The sequence below is a fragment of the Atractosteus spatula genome, chromosome 14, assembly GCF_055471065.1.
Source record: "Atractosteus spatula isolate fAtrSpa1 chromosome 14, fAtrSpa1.hap1, whole genome shotgun sequence".
Lineage (NCBI taxonomy): Eukaryota > Metazoa > Chordata > Actinopteri > Semionotiformes > Lepisosteidae > Atractosteus > Atractosteus spatula.
The window spans coordinates 31,411,543-31,429,268 of NC_142719.1; the positions used below are offsets into that span (position 1 = coordinate 31,411,543).

Consider the following 17,726-nt stretch of genomic DNA (forward strand, 5'->3'; position numbering starts at 1 on the left):
TCTATACATAAAGTGTATTTTCCATGAGCGATGTATAAATTGGTCATACTGTACATGTCCCTCCAAAGCCAAAGACTTCATTTCCCAGGCAGCATCGGGGCTAGAAAAGCACTTTGACCTGGAAGTCCAAGTGCTCAGTGGCGGTGTGGGAGGGGAAAGGAGTCAAGATGGCGGGCGGCATAGGGAGTAGGTGTTGTTTATATTTTAATTGTGTCTTTGTACTTTTATCAGTGTTTCGGAGTTGTTTCTGTGTTTTTGTGTGTCTGTTCTGCGCGATGAACGGATGTTTCTCCTTACTCCTTATGTAAGGTTACCGTGACTTTCCCCAGAAATAAGTGGTATTCTGGTAACGGACGGACGGTTTTTAACGTAACATTAGGAGGAACGTAACGCAGACACAAAGACTGTAGTTCAGGATTTGGCCCGGGGTGTATGAGAGCGTCTCAGTTTTCGGTCTGTGTGTCATACAGAGTCTGAACCTGAAAGAAAGTTAAGAGAAACCACGCTGGTAGCTGTACTAACGCTTGATAGCGGCTGTCTGTTACTGGCTACGACACCGCCAGGCGTACGCGTATCACTTGTGTGTTTATTACTGAACACTCCCCACGTTTTTGGTACCATTTAGTACTAACTATCCATGATCGGTAGCCGGGTAAATATCCTTTAGAAATATTCTCGCCGTGGCCGGTTGAATATCTTTTAGACCAGTGGTCCCCTGTCCTGTAGAGAATATTCCTAGAGCCCGAACACTTGCTGCCTTTTATTCCAGCCAGCTCTCAGGTACACGGTCCAGCTCTTAACTGACTTTGAACCAGGTTTGACTCGGGCTGTTTGTTCTCAGCAGGCGGCATGGTGGCACAGTTGTTATCATTTCCTCAGCGTCAGTGACTCCTTTTGTGATTAAAGAGACAGGTTTCAGTGTCTGGTACAGTGAGAGGGAGACTGTCATTTCGCTGTCACACATACAGTTTATCTGTTTTAATATGACCTTTCTCTCTCTCCCTCCTCTCCTGTCTTCTCTCTGCCCTGTCCCCTGTCCTCTCCCTCCTCTCCTGTCTTCTCTCTGCTCTGTCCCCTGTCCTCTCCCTCCTCTCCTATCCTCTCTCTGCCCTGTCCCCTGTCCTCTCCTATCTTCTCTCTTCCCTGTCCCCGGTCCTCTCCCTCCTCTCCTGTCTTCTCCCCGACTTTCTCCAGAGCACAAGCTGATGTCGCTGGGCCCCACAGAGCCCTGGTCTGTGAGGGAGAAGCTGTGTTTGGCCTCGTCTGTGATGAGGAGTGGAGACCAGAACTGGTAAGAGGGGCTCTTTCTTCCTGTCTCTCTGTCCGGCGCTCCTGGCTGCCAGACAGTTTCCCTCCAGAACTGTCCCCTCTTGCTCCTCTCCCTTCTCTCTCCTTTGCCTGTGTCCCCGTCTCTCTCCTCTCATTCTCTCAGTTTCCATCTGTCCCCCCTCTCCTCTCCGTCCGTCTCCATGTCTCTCCTCATCCTCTCTCTCTCCCAGCCTATCAGATTCAAAGAGCTTCACTGGCGTGACCGATCAGCTGCAGTGTTCACAAGGCAGGTACAGTTAACTGCACAGTAACAGATACATCTCCCTCTGCCAGGGTGTCGGTCAGCAGAGCCATCAAGCCCTTCGCAGAGGCAGGCCGCCCTCCGGACTGGTTCTCACAGAAGGTAGGAGACACAGTGATGCTCGTTCTCATGTGGTGTGTCCTCGACCTCTTCAGCGCCATGACGGTAGTGTTTTTCCTCCTTCCTGTCTGTCTCTCTCAGCACTGTGCCTCCCAGTACTCAGAGCTGCTGGAGACCACAGAGACGCCCAAGTGAGTGCAGCTCCCCATTCCTTGTTCTTATATTGTGTTGTGTCTCTGGTGTGAGCAGGTGGGGTGGGGGAGAGAGAATGCAGTGTTGTGCTGTTGTGTTGTGTCTCGGGTGTGAACAGGGTGAGGTGGTGGGAGAGAGTGCGTTGTTGTGTTGTGTCTGGTGTGTGAGCAGGGTGAGGTGGGGGAGAGAGAGTGCAGTGTTGTGCTGTTGTGTTGTGTCTCGGGGGAGGTGGTGGGGAGACAGTGTAGGAGTGTTGTGTAATGTTGTGTCTCTCTCAGGCGGAAGAGGGGAGAGAAGGGTGAGGTGGTGGAGACTGTGGAGGACGTGATTGTGCGCAGACTGACAGCAGAGAGGATAGATGAGCTCAAGAGGCTGATCAAAGACACTCAGGAACTGCACAGGTACTATTTTGTCCTGTTACTCTATCCTGTGTCCTACAGTATTGTCCTGGTAACCTGAACTGTTGTGTAATGTTACTCTACACTGTTTCCTACAGTATTGTCCTGGTAGCCTGTGCTGTTGTGTACTGTTACTCTACCCTGTGTCCCTGTATGGTGTGCTGTGTTGTAACCTAATGGCCCTCACTGTAGTCCACTCTTACTGCGTCTCTCCCTGCAGGAAGCTGAAGAAGGAGGCAGAACTAATCCAGGCTGGACATCTGGACAACAAGCTGGAGGAGCTGTGGGGGGAGATCGTCCTGTGAGTCTGTCCATCTCCCAGTGTCTGTGAAAGGCTGCCTGTCTTTCTGTGTACTTGCCTGGGTCTCATTGTCTGTGCGTCTGGCTCAGGAGATGTCTGTGATTTGATGTGTGGTTGTAGCGCGGTCGGCAGGTGGTGGCGGCGTTGCTGATGCGGTTACTGTTCCCGCCTCCAGGAAGAAGAAACAGGACGAGGAAGAGGCGGAGCTGAAGCGGAAGGCCACAGATGCAGCCTATCAGGGTACAGTACAGGGACACGCCCACTGTCACTCCTGCTACAGCAGGGGACCCCAGTCCTGGTCCTGCTGGTGATGTAGAGCTCATCCCTGCTGGTTTCCAGCCCAGCGCTCAGTTGCTCAGCTGAACCGTTAGTCGACTTAGGATCAAATTAAACCGCTTGAACGTGTTCAACTCTTAAACATGCTGGAGAGTTCATTTTCTCCTTTGCATTTCATAAGTAAGATCAAATCCCAAACGTCTGAGTATATATAAAAAAAGCCTTTCCAGCGTTCTGCTCGAGTGTCTGGTTGGTTCAGTGAAGCTTCAGTGAAGTGATTAAGCCGGGCTGGAATGAGAGCCAGCAGGAACGTGGGCCAGCAGGACCGGGATTGGGATGGCTGACCCGCCAGCCAGCACCTGCCCCAACTATCCTCAGACCTCTGCCAACCTGGAATAGGAGGCGCTCGGTCCTCCTCTCCCTGACTCCTGTCTCCACCTCTGTGTGTGTCTGCAGCCCGGCAGGCAGTGAAGAACACCCCTAAGCGCGTCCCCAGCGTGACGGTTCGCTCTCCGCTGGGCTCCAGCTCCCCAGGCCTGGACTTTCCCATGGCCGACCCCCCCCAGCCGGCCCCCGAGGAGGCCGGTGCCAGCGTGAGTCTGTCCCCTGCCCCCTTCCTCCTGTCTCTCTCACCCGCGCCCCCTCTCTCTTTCCCTGTTTCCCCTCCTCTTCTTGCATTCTGTCTCCAGATATGATTACAACTGCTAATCCTGCCTCCCTGCCCCCCCACAGACCCCTGGGGCGCCGGTCTTCATGCCCCTGACAGAGTCAGCAGGCCCCGGGCCCCTGGAGCCCAGCCTGGGGCCTCTCCTAGATGACTCCCCGCAGAAGAAGGTCCTGGGGCAGAAGGTCACCCCGCCCCCCTCCCCCCTGCTCTCCGAGCTGCTGAAGAAAGGCAGCCTGTTGCCAACCAGCCCCAGACTGGTGAGTGGTGTGGGGAGGTGGGATAGAGGCAGTCGTGATGCTTTCAGGATCCCGAATAATCCCGAATCAGGGCTCCGTCCAAACATTTCTGTTCCTAACGAGTAGAGAAACACAAGCAAGAGGACCCCAGTGCAAACTACAGCAGGCGCATTGAAAATAGGAGGCACTTCTTTACATAAAGGATAGTGGGGGTGTGGAACAAGTTGCCAAGCCACGTGGTTGAAGCTGATATGCTGTTCTAACAAGAAACAGCTGGATGAGATCCTCCAGTCAGAACAGGAAGCACTTCTTTACACAAATGGAGATGAGGGTGTGGAACGAGTTGGATAGGATAGTCAGATCAAATTTCTACTGAGTAACTACAGTAGCTTGGTAGTTAACTACAAGCAAACAGGCTGGGTGAGGGATCTGGCCATCATCTCTTCTGTAATCTTTATGTATATAATCAGTGCCTTCACAGGGCCTGTCAGAGCTGCTCTCTGTAGCATCAAAGAAAGACAGCATTTTTGACTGTTTTTTTTAAAGAAAGTATTCATGTTTTGGAAATTGATTAAATGATAGGTTTGTCATTTTGTTTAATTAATGATACACTCTCTCATGTCTCTGGCTGGTGCGTGAGCTCTGAATGACCTCACGGGTGGAGGAGTGGACTGGGCGCAGGTAATGGGGGGGATTCTGCCTGCCAAATGTCACGCCTGGTGAACAGATATGTCCCAGTTTTCAAGAGAATAGCACGTTCGTGCCATTCGTTTCTGGGAGGCCGGACCTCAGGTGGACTGGGCATTAGTGGAGCTCAGTCCTCTGTGAAGATGAGCCAGGCTTGTGTGTTGACCGCCCTGATGGACATCAGTAAGTGTGGCACAGATCTGCTAACTGTAGAGTACAGCTGACCACCGACAGGGAGGTTCTAGTGTGAACATTTGGGCAGGAGTGTCTGGTCCCCACCAAAACCCCACCTGTAGTGATCAAGAGCAACTTGAGGGCTGGGCGCTATATTGATCAAGTCCTGGGACTCGCACAATGGCCCAGGGTAGGAGAGAGTCCCACAACACAACATCTTTAACCTGACACAAAGCATGAGTCACAGAACCTACAGCTTGAGCTGATTCCAGCAGGAGCCACGCGCTGCCATTTTCACAGCAGGGAGCCCCTGCTGATCATCACTGCTGTGACATGATAACCTGCCATGCCTGTTCAATAGCACCTGGTACAAAAGACTGATTTTCCTGATAATAATAGTAAATGTGCTGTAGGCACGAGCGATACTTTTCTTCTGATGCTCAGTCTCGTCTGCCTCCTGTCTGAGCTCCTGGAGGAGGGCTAGTGGCAGAACATGGCTGGCGAGTGAGGAGGTGAGCGAGGAAGAGGAGGAGTGGGTCGACGGGGAAGATTGAAGAGGGTCACTAGCGCAGGCTGGCGGTCCTGCTCTCTCTGTTCTTGGTGGGATATTACCATGTGCTCGTTCCGCAGGTGGGGGACGGAGACGTACCTGCGGGTCACATGACTGGAGCAGGTGTGCATGGGGCAGAGCTTCAGCACAGCGGTCCCGCTATCCCAGCATCCCAGGCAGCCACAGGTAACCACGCCAACGACGCCATTCCTTCACAGCTGGTACACCCGAGCTCCACACACTGCTGTCCACACTAAATCTACACCATCAGAATTTTGGAAACCTTGATTCTAAAAGTGCAAAGTCCAATTCAGCAGTGTGATGCAGAATTACATGATAAACATGTCAGCAATTAAAAAGGTCAACCTTGAAATGTGTGATCCAGGCCAGAATCTGTTTTAGCATAATACAGAAGACGTGGCTCCAACGACCCACAGCGACGCGATGATTTCAGACAATACTCAGCTAACTCCAACCAAGAAAATACCGCTTTAAAATCCCACCAAATCAGCCGTTCACCATCTGGTTGGGGTCAGAACCTGTTTCTCCACAAAAGAGCACAGAACAGACTATGCTCCCACAAAGCTGTCAGTGAGAGCTGTCTCTTCTCCGGTCAGTGCTGACTCTGCTGTGATCCTGCAGTGCTGTAAGTGAGAGCTGTCTCTTCTCCGGTCAGTGCTGACTCTACTGTGATCCTGCAGTGCTGTCAGGGAGAGCTGTCTCTCCTCCGGTCAGTGCTGACTCTACTGTGATCCTGCAGTGCTGTCAGTGAGAGCTGTCTCTCCTCCGGTCAGTGCTGACTCTACTGTGATCCTGCAGTGCTGTCAGTGAGAGCTGTCTCTCCTCCGGTCAGTGCTGACTCTACTGTGATCCTGCAGTGCTGTCAGGGAGAGCTGTCTCTCCTCCGGTCAATGCTGACTCTACTGTGATCCTGCAGTGCTGTCAGGGAGAGCTGTCTCTCCTCCGGTCAGTGCTGACTCTACTGTGATCCTGCAGTGCTGTCAGTGAGAGCTGTCTCTCCTCCGGTCAGTGCTGACTCTACTGTGATCCTGCAGTGCTGTCAGGGAGAGCTGTCTCTCCTCCGGTCAGTGCTGACTCTACTGTGATCCTGCAGTGCTGTCAGGGAGAGCTGTCTCTCCTCCAGTCAGTGCTGACTCTACTGTGATCCTGCAGTGCTGTCAGGGAGAGCTGTCTCTCCTCCGGTCAGTGCTGACTCTACTGTGATCCTGCAGTGCTGTCAGTGAGAGCTGTCTCTCCTCCGGTCAGTGCTGACTCTACTGTGATCCTGCAGTGCTGTCAGTGAGAGCTGTCTCTCCTCCGGTCAGTGCTGACTCTACTGTGATCCTGCAGTGCTGTCAGTGAGAGCTGTCTCTCCTCCGGTCAGTGCTGACTCTACTGTGATCCTGCAGTGCTGTCAGTGAGAGCTGTCTCTCCTCCGGTCAGTGCTGACTCTACTGTGATCCTGCAGTGCTGTCAGAGAGAGCTGTCTCTCCTCCGGTCAGTGCTGACTCTGCTGTGATCCAGCCAACCTCCTGGTTGCTGAGACTGCTGTCATTGTGCCTGCGCGCCATCTTGCTCTTCTGCATGCTAACTAGAATCACTGCTGTCTTGTGTAGCTGTGTTGTTGTGTCAGTTGCGTGTGTGTGTGTTGCTGGCCTGCTGACTGCTTGCTCTGCTCTGTGTCAGGTGCTCCCACGCTGTCTCGGCTGCTGGAGGCCGGCCCCACCCACTTCACCGTGCAGCTCGGCTCCACCCTGCCCACCAGCGCCGAGCCCCCCGGCGCTGCCAGCGCTGTGCCCTCGCTGCCGCAGCCGGACCCCTCCGCCCACCTTGCGGACGCCCCCGAGATGCGCGCCACAGGTCTCCGTCAGCCTTGTCTGGGTGCCTGCTCCCTGTGTCTTTCCCTGTCTCCCCCATCTGTCTGTCCGTCTGCGCCCTCCCTCTGTTTCTGGCGTGGACCGGGCTCAGGGCTCGACGAGTTACTCGCTGTCCCAGTTTGGCTGTCGGGGTGCCCGTCCCCGAACGGGCCTCAGCGGAGGCCAGGCCGGGGCAGTGCCAGTGACGGCATGTATTGTGTGGGTGCAGGTGCTGACGAGGGGGCCAGTGGGCAGCTCCAGGGCAGCCCCACCCCGGGCGAGGTCAAGGGCGAGCTGGGCGAGGAGGAGGACCTGGTGGCCGTGTCCTACATGGGGGACGAGCTGGACCTGGAGACGGTGGGGGACATCATCGCCATCATCGAGGAGAAGGTGGGTGAGGAGGTCCTGCGTGCTTGCTCTGAGATGTAATGGAGTCGGGCTGCATGGAGACAAACTCACACTTTCTTCCCATTGCTTCCCCTTTCCCTTCTTTTCTGTTCTCCTGCTGTCTTTCTCCGCCCTCTCCTCTTTTGCCTCTTTCGTCGGCTTAAACTTCTTCTGCTCTTCCCTGCCCTCCTCTCTTGCCCTGCTCTCCTCTCCTCCTCTCCTGTCCTGACCTGCTCTCCTATCCTGCCTTGCTCTCCTCTCCTCCTCTCCTGCCCTGCCCTCCTCTCCTGACTTGCTCTCCTCTCCTGCCCTCCTTTCCTGTCCTGCCCTGCCCTGCCCTGCTCTCCTCTCCTCCTCTCCTGCTCTCCTCTCCTCCTCTCCTGCCCTGCCCTCCTCTCCTGCCTTGCTCTCTTCTTCTCCTCTCCTCTCCTCTCCTCTCCTCTCCTCTCCTGCCCTTCCCTGCTCTCCTCTCCTCATGCCCTGCTCTCCTCTCCTCCTGCCCTGCTCTCCTCTTCTCCTGCCCTGCTCTCCTCTCCTTTCTCCAGGTTGATGACAATGCTGAGGCCCTGGATGCTGCAGCAGTGGAGGCGGCCCTGTCTCTGTGTGAAGAGGCTGCTGACTCCCACTCCCTCTCAGGCCCCTGGGAGCCCTCCTTCAAGGCCCCCGACCCTGCCACGGCGCCCCCCGTTGGGCCTTCCGTGCACAGCAGCTTGGAGGTCAAGAAAGAGCTGATTGAGGAGGAGGTGGGAAGGGAGGCAGGGGCTGGGAGCAGGACGCTCAGCTCTCCCCCTCCCTCGCAGATAGCCCAGCCTCCTCCAGCTCAGGACAGCACGGCCTCCACCACAGCCCCCTCTCTCCCTCTGCCTCCCCCTGTCACCCCTGATAATCCCCTCGCCTCCTCTGTTGTCTCGGGCAGCGACCCAGAGACACTTCACAGAGCTGAGAGCCAGGAGGCAGCCGAGCGTCTCGTCAGAGAGGAGGTAAAGAATATCTCTCCACCCTGTCTGATCATATTTCTACGCACTGAACGGCCCTGTCCTGTCCTGTGCTGTCTGGAGCGCACTGCTACACACTGAACAGCCCTGTCCTGTCCTGTGCTGTCTGGAGCACACTCCTACACACTGAACAGCCCTTTCCTGTGCTGTCTGGATACACTGCTACACACTGAACGGCCCTGTCCTGTCCTGTGCTGTCTGGAGCACACTACTACACACAGAACAGCCCTTTCCTGTGCTGTCTGGATACACTGCTACACACTGAAATGCCCTGTCCTGTCCTGTGCTGTGTGCAGCACACTGCTACACACTGAACAGCCCTGTACTGTGCTGTCTGGAGCACACTGCTACACACTGAATAACCCTGTGCTGTGCTGTCTGGAGCACACTGCTACACACTGAACAGCCCTGTGCTGTGCTGTCTGGAGCACACTGCTACACACTGAACAGCCCTGTGCTGTACTCTCTGGAGCACACTGCTACACACTAAATAACCCTGTGCTGTGCTGTCTGGAGCACACTGCTACACACTGAACAGCCCTGTGCTGTAGCATCGTGTTGAATGGTCTGTCTGTCTGTTCCACAGGTCTCTCCCAGAGCCCATTCCCCCATAGTCAACATCAAGTGTGAGAGTGAGGACTGGACACAGCCTGGACCCGAGACACACTCCCACTGTGCAGGTGAGTGTAGGACTCTTGACACACTGGCACAGTCTGCGACCTGCTTACGGACACTTAGATACCGTGTCTGACGCAGAATCCCTAGCACAGTCACAGGCACAGCAAAACTTTGGGGTTACACAGCGTCTGACACGGTGATACCCCTGGGGTTACACAGCGTCTGACACAGAGACACCCCTGGGGCTACACAGCGTCTGACACCCCTGGAGCTAAAACAGTGTCTAACTCGTCTCAGAAGCACACTGACAGGACTGACCACCATCCTCTGTCCCCCACTGTGTGAACATGAACGCTGTGTTTGTCTCTCGTAGAAACTGTGACAGAGGACAGCTCGGCATCTGGAAAGGAGCATGCAAAAGTAATGCACTCTTCCTCCATCTATTCCTCCCTCTTCCATCTCCCCATTCCTCTATCTCATTCTCCTCCTCCATTTCTTTATCCTCCTTTCTCTTCATCCCTCTATTGCTTCATAGTTCCATTGCCTATCCCTCCATCTCCTCATCCCTCCATCTCATCCTCTTCCTCCTCTCTTCATTCTTCCTTTGCCCATCCCTCCATCTCATCCTCCCCCTACTCCATCTATTCGTTCTTTCATTGCTCATCTCTCCATTTGATCTCCCCATCCCTGTTTCCCCAATTGCCAGAGTCCTCATCCATCCATCTCCCCTCATCGTCGTACTCCTCATTCCTCGGCCCCTGTCCTGACTTGGCCGCCTCTCACGCGTGGCTCTCGCTCTCCTGTGCAGGAGGTGAAGGAGGAGGATGGCGGGAGTGAGGCCGAGGGCAGCGTGTCAGAGATGAAGGAGAGTGAGGGCGGGGAGGCGTACCTGTCGGAGGCGGAGATGGAGCGGGCGGAAGGCGAGAGCGAGGATGGCTACAGTGTCCACAACACCTCGCTGCAGCTGCACACGACAGCGGACTCCATCCCCAGCAGCCCGGCCTCCTCTCAGTTGTGAGTCATTGTCTCTCCTTCTCCTCTTCACTGCACGGTCACTGTCTCTCCCTGATACTGTGCAGTCAGTTCCTGCACACGTGCTCTGTCTCTGCCTGGCTGACACGCACTGTCAGGTCCTGACTCTGTGCTCTGACACTCTGCTCTTCCACACACTGTCAGGACCTGAGTCTGTGTTCTGACACTGTGCTCTTCCACACACTGTCAGGACCTGAGTCTGTGCTCTGACACTCTGCTCTTCCACACACTGTCAGGACCTGAGTCTGTGCTCTGACACTCTGCTCTTCCACACACTGTCAGGACTTGAGTCTGTGTTCTGACACTGTGCTCTTCCACACACTGTCAGGACCTGACACTGTGCTCTTCCACACACTGTCAGGACCTGACACTGTGCTCTTCCACACACTGTCAGGACCTGACACTGTGCTCTTCCACACACTGTCAGGACCTGACACTGTGCTCTTCCACACACTGTCAGGACCTGAGTCTGTGTTCTGACACTCTGCTCTTCCACACACTGTCAGGACCTGAGTCTGTGCTCTGACACTCTGCTCTTCCACACACTGTCAGGACCTGAGTCTGTGCTCTGACACTCTGCTCTTCCACACACTGTCAGGACCTGAGTCTGTGTTCTGACACTGTGCTCTTCCACACACTGTCAGGACCTGACACTGTGCTCTTCCACACACTGTCAGGACCTGACACTGTGCTCTTCCACACACTGTCAGGACCTGACACTGTGCTCTTCCACACACTGTCAGGACCTGAGTCTGTGTTCTGACACTGCTCTTCCACACACTGTCAGGACCTGAGTCTGTGTTCTGACACTGTGCTCTTCCACACACTGTCAGGACCTGACACTGTGCTCTTCCACACACTGTCAGGACCTGACACTGTGCTCTTCCACACACTGTCAGGACCTGACACTGTGCTCTTCCACACACTGTCAGGACCTGACACTGTGCTCTGACACTCTGCTCTTCCACACACTGTTAGGACCTGAGTCTGTGCTCTGACACTGTGCTCTTCCACACACTGATAGCTCCCGACTGTGGTCTGAAATGTGCTCTTCCACACACTGTCAGATCCTGATTCTGGGCACACGGTTAGTCCCTGACCCTGTTCACATGCTCTGTCGCGCTTTGACACTGTGTTCTGACACACACTATTAGTTCTTGACTCTGTACATACGCTCTGTCACTCCCTGACTCTGGGTTCTGACACTGTGCTCTTCAACACATTGATAGTTCCTGGCTGTGTGCTCTGACACACACCATCAGTGACACGCTCTGACACGTGCTGTTAGTTCCTGATGACTAGTAGCTGAAGATTTAAAATTGTTAGATTTTATTTTTATTCTTCTAATTCATATTTTTCCCATAGTTGAATTTTTAGATGTATCTCTCATATCTGCTAACCTCTGCAAATATCCCTCTCTCAGTTCCATGTGCAGTGAGGATCAGGAGGCAATCCAGGCCCAGAAAATCTGGAAGAAATCCATCATGCTGGTGTGGCGAGCTGCAGCCAATCACAGGTGAGCGCTGTCTCTTGTGTCCACCCTCTGCTGTACTGGGACTGTCCGACTGCACTGGGACTGTAGCTCCTATTGTAACAGGACTGTCCGACTGCACTGGAACTGTAGCTCCTATTGTATCAGGACTGTTCTACTGTACTGGGACTGTAGCCCCTATTGTAACGGGACTGTTCTACTGAACTGGGACTGTAGCCCCTATTGTAACAGGACTGTTCTACTGTACTGGGACTGTAGCCCCTATTGTAACAGGACTGTTCTACTGTACTGGACTGTAGCTCCTATTGTAACAGGACTGTTCTACTGTACTGGGACTGTAGCTCCTATTGTAACAGGACTGTTCTACTGTACTGGGACTGTAGCTCCTATTGTAACAGAACTGTTCTACTGTACTGGGACTGTAGCTCTTATTGTAACAGGACAGTTCTACTGCACTGGGACTGTAGCTCCTATTGTAACAGGACTGTTCTACTGTACTGGGACTGTAGCTCCTATTGTAACAGGACTGTTCTACTGTACTGGACTGTAGCTCCTATTGTAACAGGACTGTTCTACTGCACTGGGACTGCTGCCTCTATTGTAGCTGTTTCCACTTTGAGTGATTTCTGTGTATTTCTCCATGCCCAGGTATGCCAACGTGTTTCTCCAGCCTGTGACGGATGACATTGCGCCAGGATACCACAGCATTGTGCACAGGTTGGTCCGGCTGACTGCCTGTTACCTGGGAGGAGAGTGAAAACAGTTGCTTAGTGGGGAGAGGAGACAAATGCTGTGTGAATATGAGATTGACCACTGCATGTGAACGAATGCACTGAGAGCATTCGTTGTTGGTGTTCCTGAATGTGAATGCACGCGTGTCTTTCTCTGTCTCCAGACCGATGGACCTGTCCACGATCAAGAAGAACATCGAAAACGGGCTCATCCGGACCACGGCCGAGTTCCAGCGGGACATCATGCTGATGTTCCAGAACGCGGTGATGTACAACAGCTCCGACCACGACGTCTACCATATGGCGCTGGAGATGCAGAGGGACGTGCTGGAGCAGATACAGGTACACGGTGACCCCAGAGAGGTCACAGGTCACGGGGGCCCTTTGGCCCCTCTTGTCAGTGTGGCCATTAGGAGCTCGTTAATCTAAGAATCTCATCCAGCTCTGTCTTGCATGAAGCCAGGTGTCGGCTTCAACCACATGGCCTGGCAGCTTGCCCCACCCTCCCACCTCCCATGGTGTAAAATAGTGCCTCCTGTTCTCAGTGTTAAATGCTCCTCTGGTTCGCGTTTCACTGTTGATTCTGGAGAAGACCTCTGGTCTAACTGCGCCCATGAGGATTGTGAAGACTTGTATCGGGTCCTCCTGCAGTCTTCTCTGCTCAAGACTAAAGAAGTTTCAGCCTGTCACTCCCTTAAAACTGGGATCGCACCTGGGTGGTCTTCTCTGCAGTCGTTCCAGAGGAGAAAGTTTTTGCAATGTGGAGACTATTATTTTACAGTGTATTCAGGAGGCGTGCTGAGCAAATATTTATATCACACTTTTGTGTTCATTTAAAAATGCATTTGAAGTGACCAAATAAAAGTCACTGTAGAGGGGAAGGGGGGGGTTACAAGTGTTGTGGGGGACATGATTCTGGGGGGACTGAAGTAGTGGTACAGGGGATAAGACCCTTATATAGCAATTTCCTAACGTCTCCTACCTGACCAGTGACAGATTGAGAGTGCTGCCTCGTGCTGTGTCCCAGTGCTTCTGCTCTCTCTGCCTGCCCCTATCTCTCCCCTCTTCCTCTGTCTGTCCATCCCCTCCTCTCTCTGCCTGCCCCCATCTCTCCCCTCTTCCTCTCTCCTTCCCTGCATGATCGGCCTTGCCCTCTGTCTCGTGCAGCAATTCCTGGCCACTCAGCTGATCATGCAGACCTCGGAGTCGGGGATCAGCGCCAAGAGCCTGAGAGGGCGGGACTCCACGCGGAAGCAGGACTCATCCGACAAGGTGAGCGCGGAAGACGAGAGAACGGCCACATCTGTGTGTATGTGCATACACGAGTGTTCCCATGCAGCGCTTTAAATTTGCGTTTCCCATTCATCCGGTTTCCGAGCCCCGAAGTCCGAATGGCCGAGTCCCCCCCTGTGGCTTGTGGCCGTGTGTGTCCGTCGGCCCAGTCTGGCCCACGCGGTGATCTGCACTGAGGCCCGTCCACACTCACCGCTGCCGTGCGGGCAGTGCCCCACACATTTCACGCCGCACTGCCCTCCATCCCAGGCATCTTCCCCTCCTCCTCATCCCCCTTGCCATCAGCACACCCCCATGCATGGATTCTCCGGCCCTGCGGGATGTCCCCCTTCCCTGTCGGGAGCGACGAGGGGGACCTTCGGTCTGCATGCCCGTTGGTGCTCTGCCTGTGGGACGTCAGGACGCGTCACTGTGTCACCAGGCGTGTCGGTTTGCGTCAGTGCATCAGGGTGTTTTCAGTGTGTGTCCTTGTGTGTATCATTGTCTCACTGCGTTTCAGTGAGTATCCATGTGTTCCAGCGTGTGTGTGTGCTGTATCAGTGTATTTCCAGCTCTGACTGTGTCGTTTGTCCTCTCACAGGACAGTGTGCCCATGGCCTCTCCTGCCTTCCTTCTCTCTCTCTTTGTAAGTATCACTCTGTATGCACAGCCCATTGTACTGACTGCAGCCTTCAGTGTGATACAACACAGCGCAGAGACCGTTTCCCCGACACAGCGCAGCACAGAGCCCTTCCCTCTCGCACAGCGCGGCGCAGAGCCCTTCCCTCTCGCACAGTGCGGCGCAGAGCCCTTCCCTCTCGCACAGTGCGGCGCAGAGCCCTTCCCTCTCGCACAGCGCGCCGCAGTGCCCATTGCCCCGTAGAGCCCGTTGCCCCGACACAGCGCGGCACAGAACCTTCCCTCTCGCACAGCGCGGCGCAGAGCCCGTCTCCCCAACACAGCGCGGCGCAGAGCCCATTGCCCCAAAGAGCCCGTTGCCCTGACACAGCACGGCGCAGAGCCCGTTGCCCCAAAGAGCCCGTCTCCCCAACACAGCGCGGCGCAGAGCCCGTCGCCCCGACACCAGTAAGAGTCTGTACTCCAGCTGTGTGTCTCTGTACAGAGTCTCCAGTAAGAGTCTGTACTCCAGCTGTGTGTCTATACAGAGTCTCCAGTAAGAGTCTGTACTCCAGCTGTGTGTCTCTGTACAGAGTCTCCAGGAAGAGTCTGTACTCCAGCTGTGTGTCTCTGTACAGAGTCTCCAGTAAGAGTCTGTACTCCAGCTGTGTGTCTCTGTACAGAGTCTCCAGGAAGAGTCTGTACTCCAGCTGTGTGTCTCTGTACAGAGTCTCCAGGAAGAGTCTGTACTCCAGCTGTGTGTCTCTGTACAGAGTCTCCAGGAAGAGTCTGTACTCCAGCTGTGTGTCTCTGTACAGAGTCTCCAGTAAGAGTCTGTACTCCAGCTGTGTGTCTCTGTACAGAGTCTCCAGGAAGAGTCTGTACTCCAGCTGTGTCTCTCTGTACAGAGTCTCCAGTAAGAGTCTGTACTCCAGCTGTGTGTCTCTGTACAGAGTCTCCAGTAAGAGTTTGTACTCCAGCTGTGTGTCTCTGTACAGTCTCCAGTAAGAGTCTGTAATCCAGCTATACGTACATATGGCGTAGGTATTAGAGGAAGATCGACAAACATTCCCTGACCATCCTTCCCTCCTGTTTGTGTTCTGTTTACCCGGGTCAGTGTCCCTGGAAGAGACGGGGGTCATTAGATCCGTCTCTGTGGAAAGGCAGGGTAGAGGTGGGACAGAGCAGGAGCTCTGCCTTGATCAGAAAGAGGGACAGACAGCAGGCAGGGCAGCAGCAGTCTTCAGGACAGGGTCAGCACAGACAGAGGGGCAGGAGAGGTATGTACCTCCAGTCGGAGAGCCAGTCAGTTAGGATAGGAAACCTTCATACTTATGAACATGTATGGCCTGTAAAAGCCATCCACTTTAAACTTCTTCTTATTATGGAATTTGGACATTACACAGTCACAAAAAACAACTCCAAAAACATTTTCTGTCATTAAAGCACTTGATGTGGCTGAGTCTCTAGTCTCTTTTGGGTTGGTGCTCCACAGCTTTGGGGTACAGCGACACGAGGCCCTGCACCCACAGAGTGGTGACGCGTAAGGGTCACACGGTTAACCCAAGTCAGCCGAGCAAAGGTCAGGTGGAGGGTAGTGAACGGATCCGGGGGAGACCAGGCATGTGAAGCCTTGAATATAAGCAGAGGGATCTCGAAATCAGTTCAAAACCTGACAGGAAGCCGGTGCAGGGATTCCAGGAGAGGAGTGGTGTGATCACTTGCACATGGCAAGGCTAAATGCCAGATTCCGCACATAATGCGAGTAAGTTTTAGAGAGTCCTGCAAGTGGCGTGTTGCTGCTCTCACTCCTTGACAAGCCAGCGTGTCAGTCGATCAGTCTAGGTCCGGGTGTGAGGGACTCAGACATCATGTGAATTTCAGCTGGTCACTGTTTCAGCCCTTGTGCACCGCAGGGTGGCAAAGCCGTTCAGACAGCAGGCTCAGATTTCCTTCTTCTCTGCCCTGTTCAGGACGGAGGAACCAGGGGCCGGAGGTGTGCCATTGAAGCTGACATGAAAATGAAGAAATGAGAGTGGGCGGGGAGGAGAGAGAGGCGGAGGGGCGCCGGCGGGCCGTTCGAACAGTGTTGCTCTGGGGGAGAACGCTCCTCGCACGAGTCTCTCTGCCCCCCTCTCGCTCTCCTCTGGCCTGGGCCCCGACTGGGACATGCAGTTTTCTCTCCAATTCCCTGTTTCGCTTTGTTTTTTAAGTGACTTATTTTTGTTTCTTCCTCTCTGTCCCCTTGCTCCTTCACTCTCTCCCGGGACATCTCCCTGACTGACTCCCTCCATTCCTTGCTCTGTCCCGGGACGTCTCCCTGCTCCCTACCTCGCTCTGTCCCAGGACATCTCCTCCCTGACTGACTCCCTCCACTCCTCGCTCTGTCCCGGGACATCTCCTCCCTGACTCCCTCCACTCCTCGCTCTGTCCCGGGACATCTCCTCCCTGACTCCCTCCACTCCTCGCTCTGTCCCGGGACATCTCCTCCCTGACTCCCTCCACTCCTCGCTCTGTCCCGGGACATCTCCTCCCTGACTCCCTCCACTCCTCGCTCTGTCCCAGGACATCTCCTCCCTGACTGACTCCCTTTACTCCTCGCTCTGTCCCAGGACGTCTCCCTGCTCCCTACCTCGCTCTGTCCCAGGACATCTTCTCCCTGACTGACTCCCTCCACTCCTCGCTCTGTCCCAGGACGTCTCCCTGCTCCCTACCTCGCTCTGTCCCAGGACGTCTCCCTGCTCCCTACCTCGCTCTGTCCCAGGACATCTCCTCCCTGACTGACTCCCTCCACTCCTCGCTCTGTCCCAGGACTTCTCCCTGCTCCCTACCTCGCTCTGTCCCAGGACATCTCCTCCCTGACTGACTCCCTCCACTCCTCGTTCTGTCCCAGGACATCTCCTCCCTGACTGACTCCCTCCACTCCTCGCTCTGTCCTGGGACGTCTCCCTGCTCCCTCCCTCGCTCTGTCCCAGGACATCTACTCCCTCACTGACTTCCCTCCACTCCTCGCTCTGTCCCAGGACATCTCCCTGCTCCCTCCCTCGCTCTGTCCCGGGATGTCTCCTCCCTCTGTTGTGTTGTTGTTGTGTGATTGTAGGAGTGCAGAGAAATTTGTCCTGTTGGCACAAGTGTGTGCACAGACCATACTGCCCTTGTGTACATATTTTCAATTTTCATTTTTTTTTTGCTAATGTACTACTGAATGTTGTAATAAAGAAATATTAAAAATGTTCTTTCTATATGACCTGTGTGGTTTGAGCTGTCCCATGTGAGAGCTAGGATCTGGTACTCCTATTGTAACAGGACTGTTCTACTGTACTGGACTGTAGCTCCTATTGTAACAGGACTGTTCTACTGCACTGGGACTGTAGCTCCTATTGTAACAGGACTGTTCTACTGTACTGGGACTGTAGCTCCTATTGTAACAGGACTGTTCTACTGCACTGGGACTGTAGCCCCTATTGTAACAGGACTGTTCTACTGCACTGGACTGTAGCTCCTATTGTAACAGGACTGTTCTACTGCACTGGGACTGTAGCTCCTATTGTAACAGGACTGTTCTACTGCACTGGACTGTAGCTCCTATTGTAACAGGACTGTTCTACTGCACT

At 54.3% G+C, this 17,726-nt stretch overlaps 1 protein-coding gene across 8 annotated transcripts; it reads left to right on the forward strand.

Moving 5' to 3' along the window:
* Positions 1 to 141: 141 nt before the first annotated feature.
* brd8a (bromodomain containing 8a) lies at positions 142 to 17,356 on the forward strand. 8 transcript variants are annotated; one of them, XM_088931574.1, is made up of 23 exons: positions 146 to 186; positions 1,195 to 1,291; positions 1,603 to 1,672; positions 1,772 to 1,821; positions 2,101 to 2,223; positions 2,441 to 2,521; positions 2,697 to 2,761; positions 3,254 to 3,390; positions 3,530 to 3,721; positions 5,192 to 5,297; positions 6,798 to 6,971; positions 7,197 to 7,357; positions 7,900 to 8,334; positions 8,936 to 9,029; positions 9,341 to 9,387; positions 9,674 to 9,981; positions 11,423 to 11,515; positions 12,140 to 12,208; positions 12,387 to 12,564; positions 13,390 to 13,494; positions 14,096 to 14,140; positions 15,230 to 15,392; positions 16,086 to 17,346. In XM_088931574.1, exons 1-23 carry the CDS (start codon positions 168 to 170, stop codon positions 16,118 to 16,120), a joined length of 2,847 nt encoding a protein of 948 aa, XP_088787700.1. In that variant the 5' UTR covers positions 146 to 167; the 3' UTR covers positions 16,121 to 17,346. The 8 variants fall into 8 exon arrangements, with proteins under 8 accessions (XP_088787695.1, XP_088787692.1, XP_088787700.1 ...); XM_088931569.1 differs by lacking the exon at positions 15,230 to 15,392 and having other exon boundaries at positions 142 to 186; positions 9,776 to 9,981; positions 16,086 to 17,356; XM_088931566.1 differs by lacking the exon at positions 15,230 to 15,392 and having other exon boundaries at positions 144 to 186; positions 16,086 to 17,356.
* Positions 17,357 to 17,726: the final 370 nt, after the last annotated feature.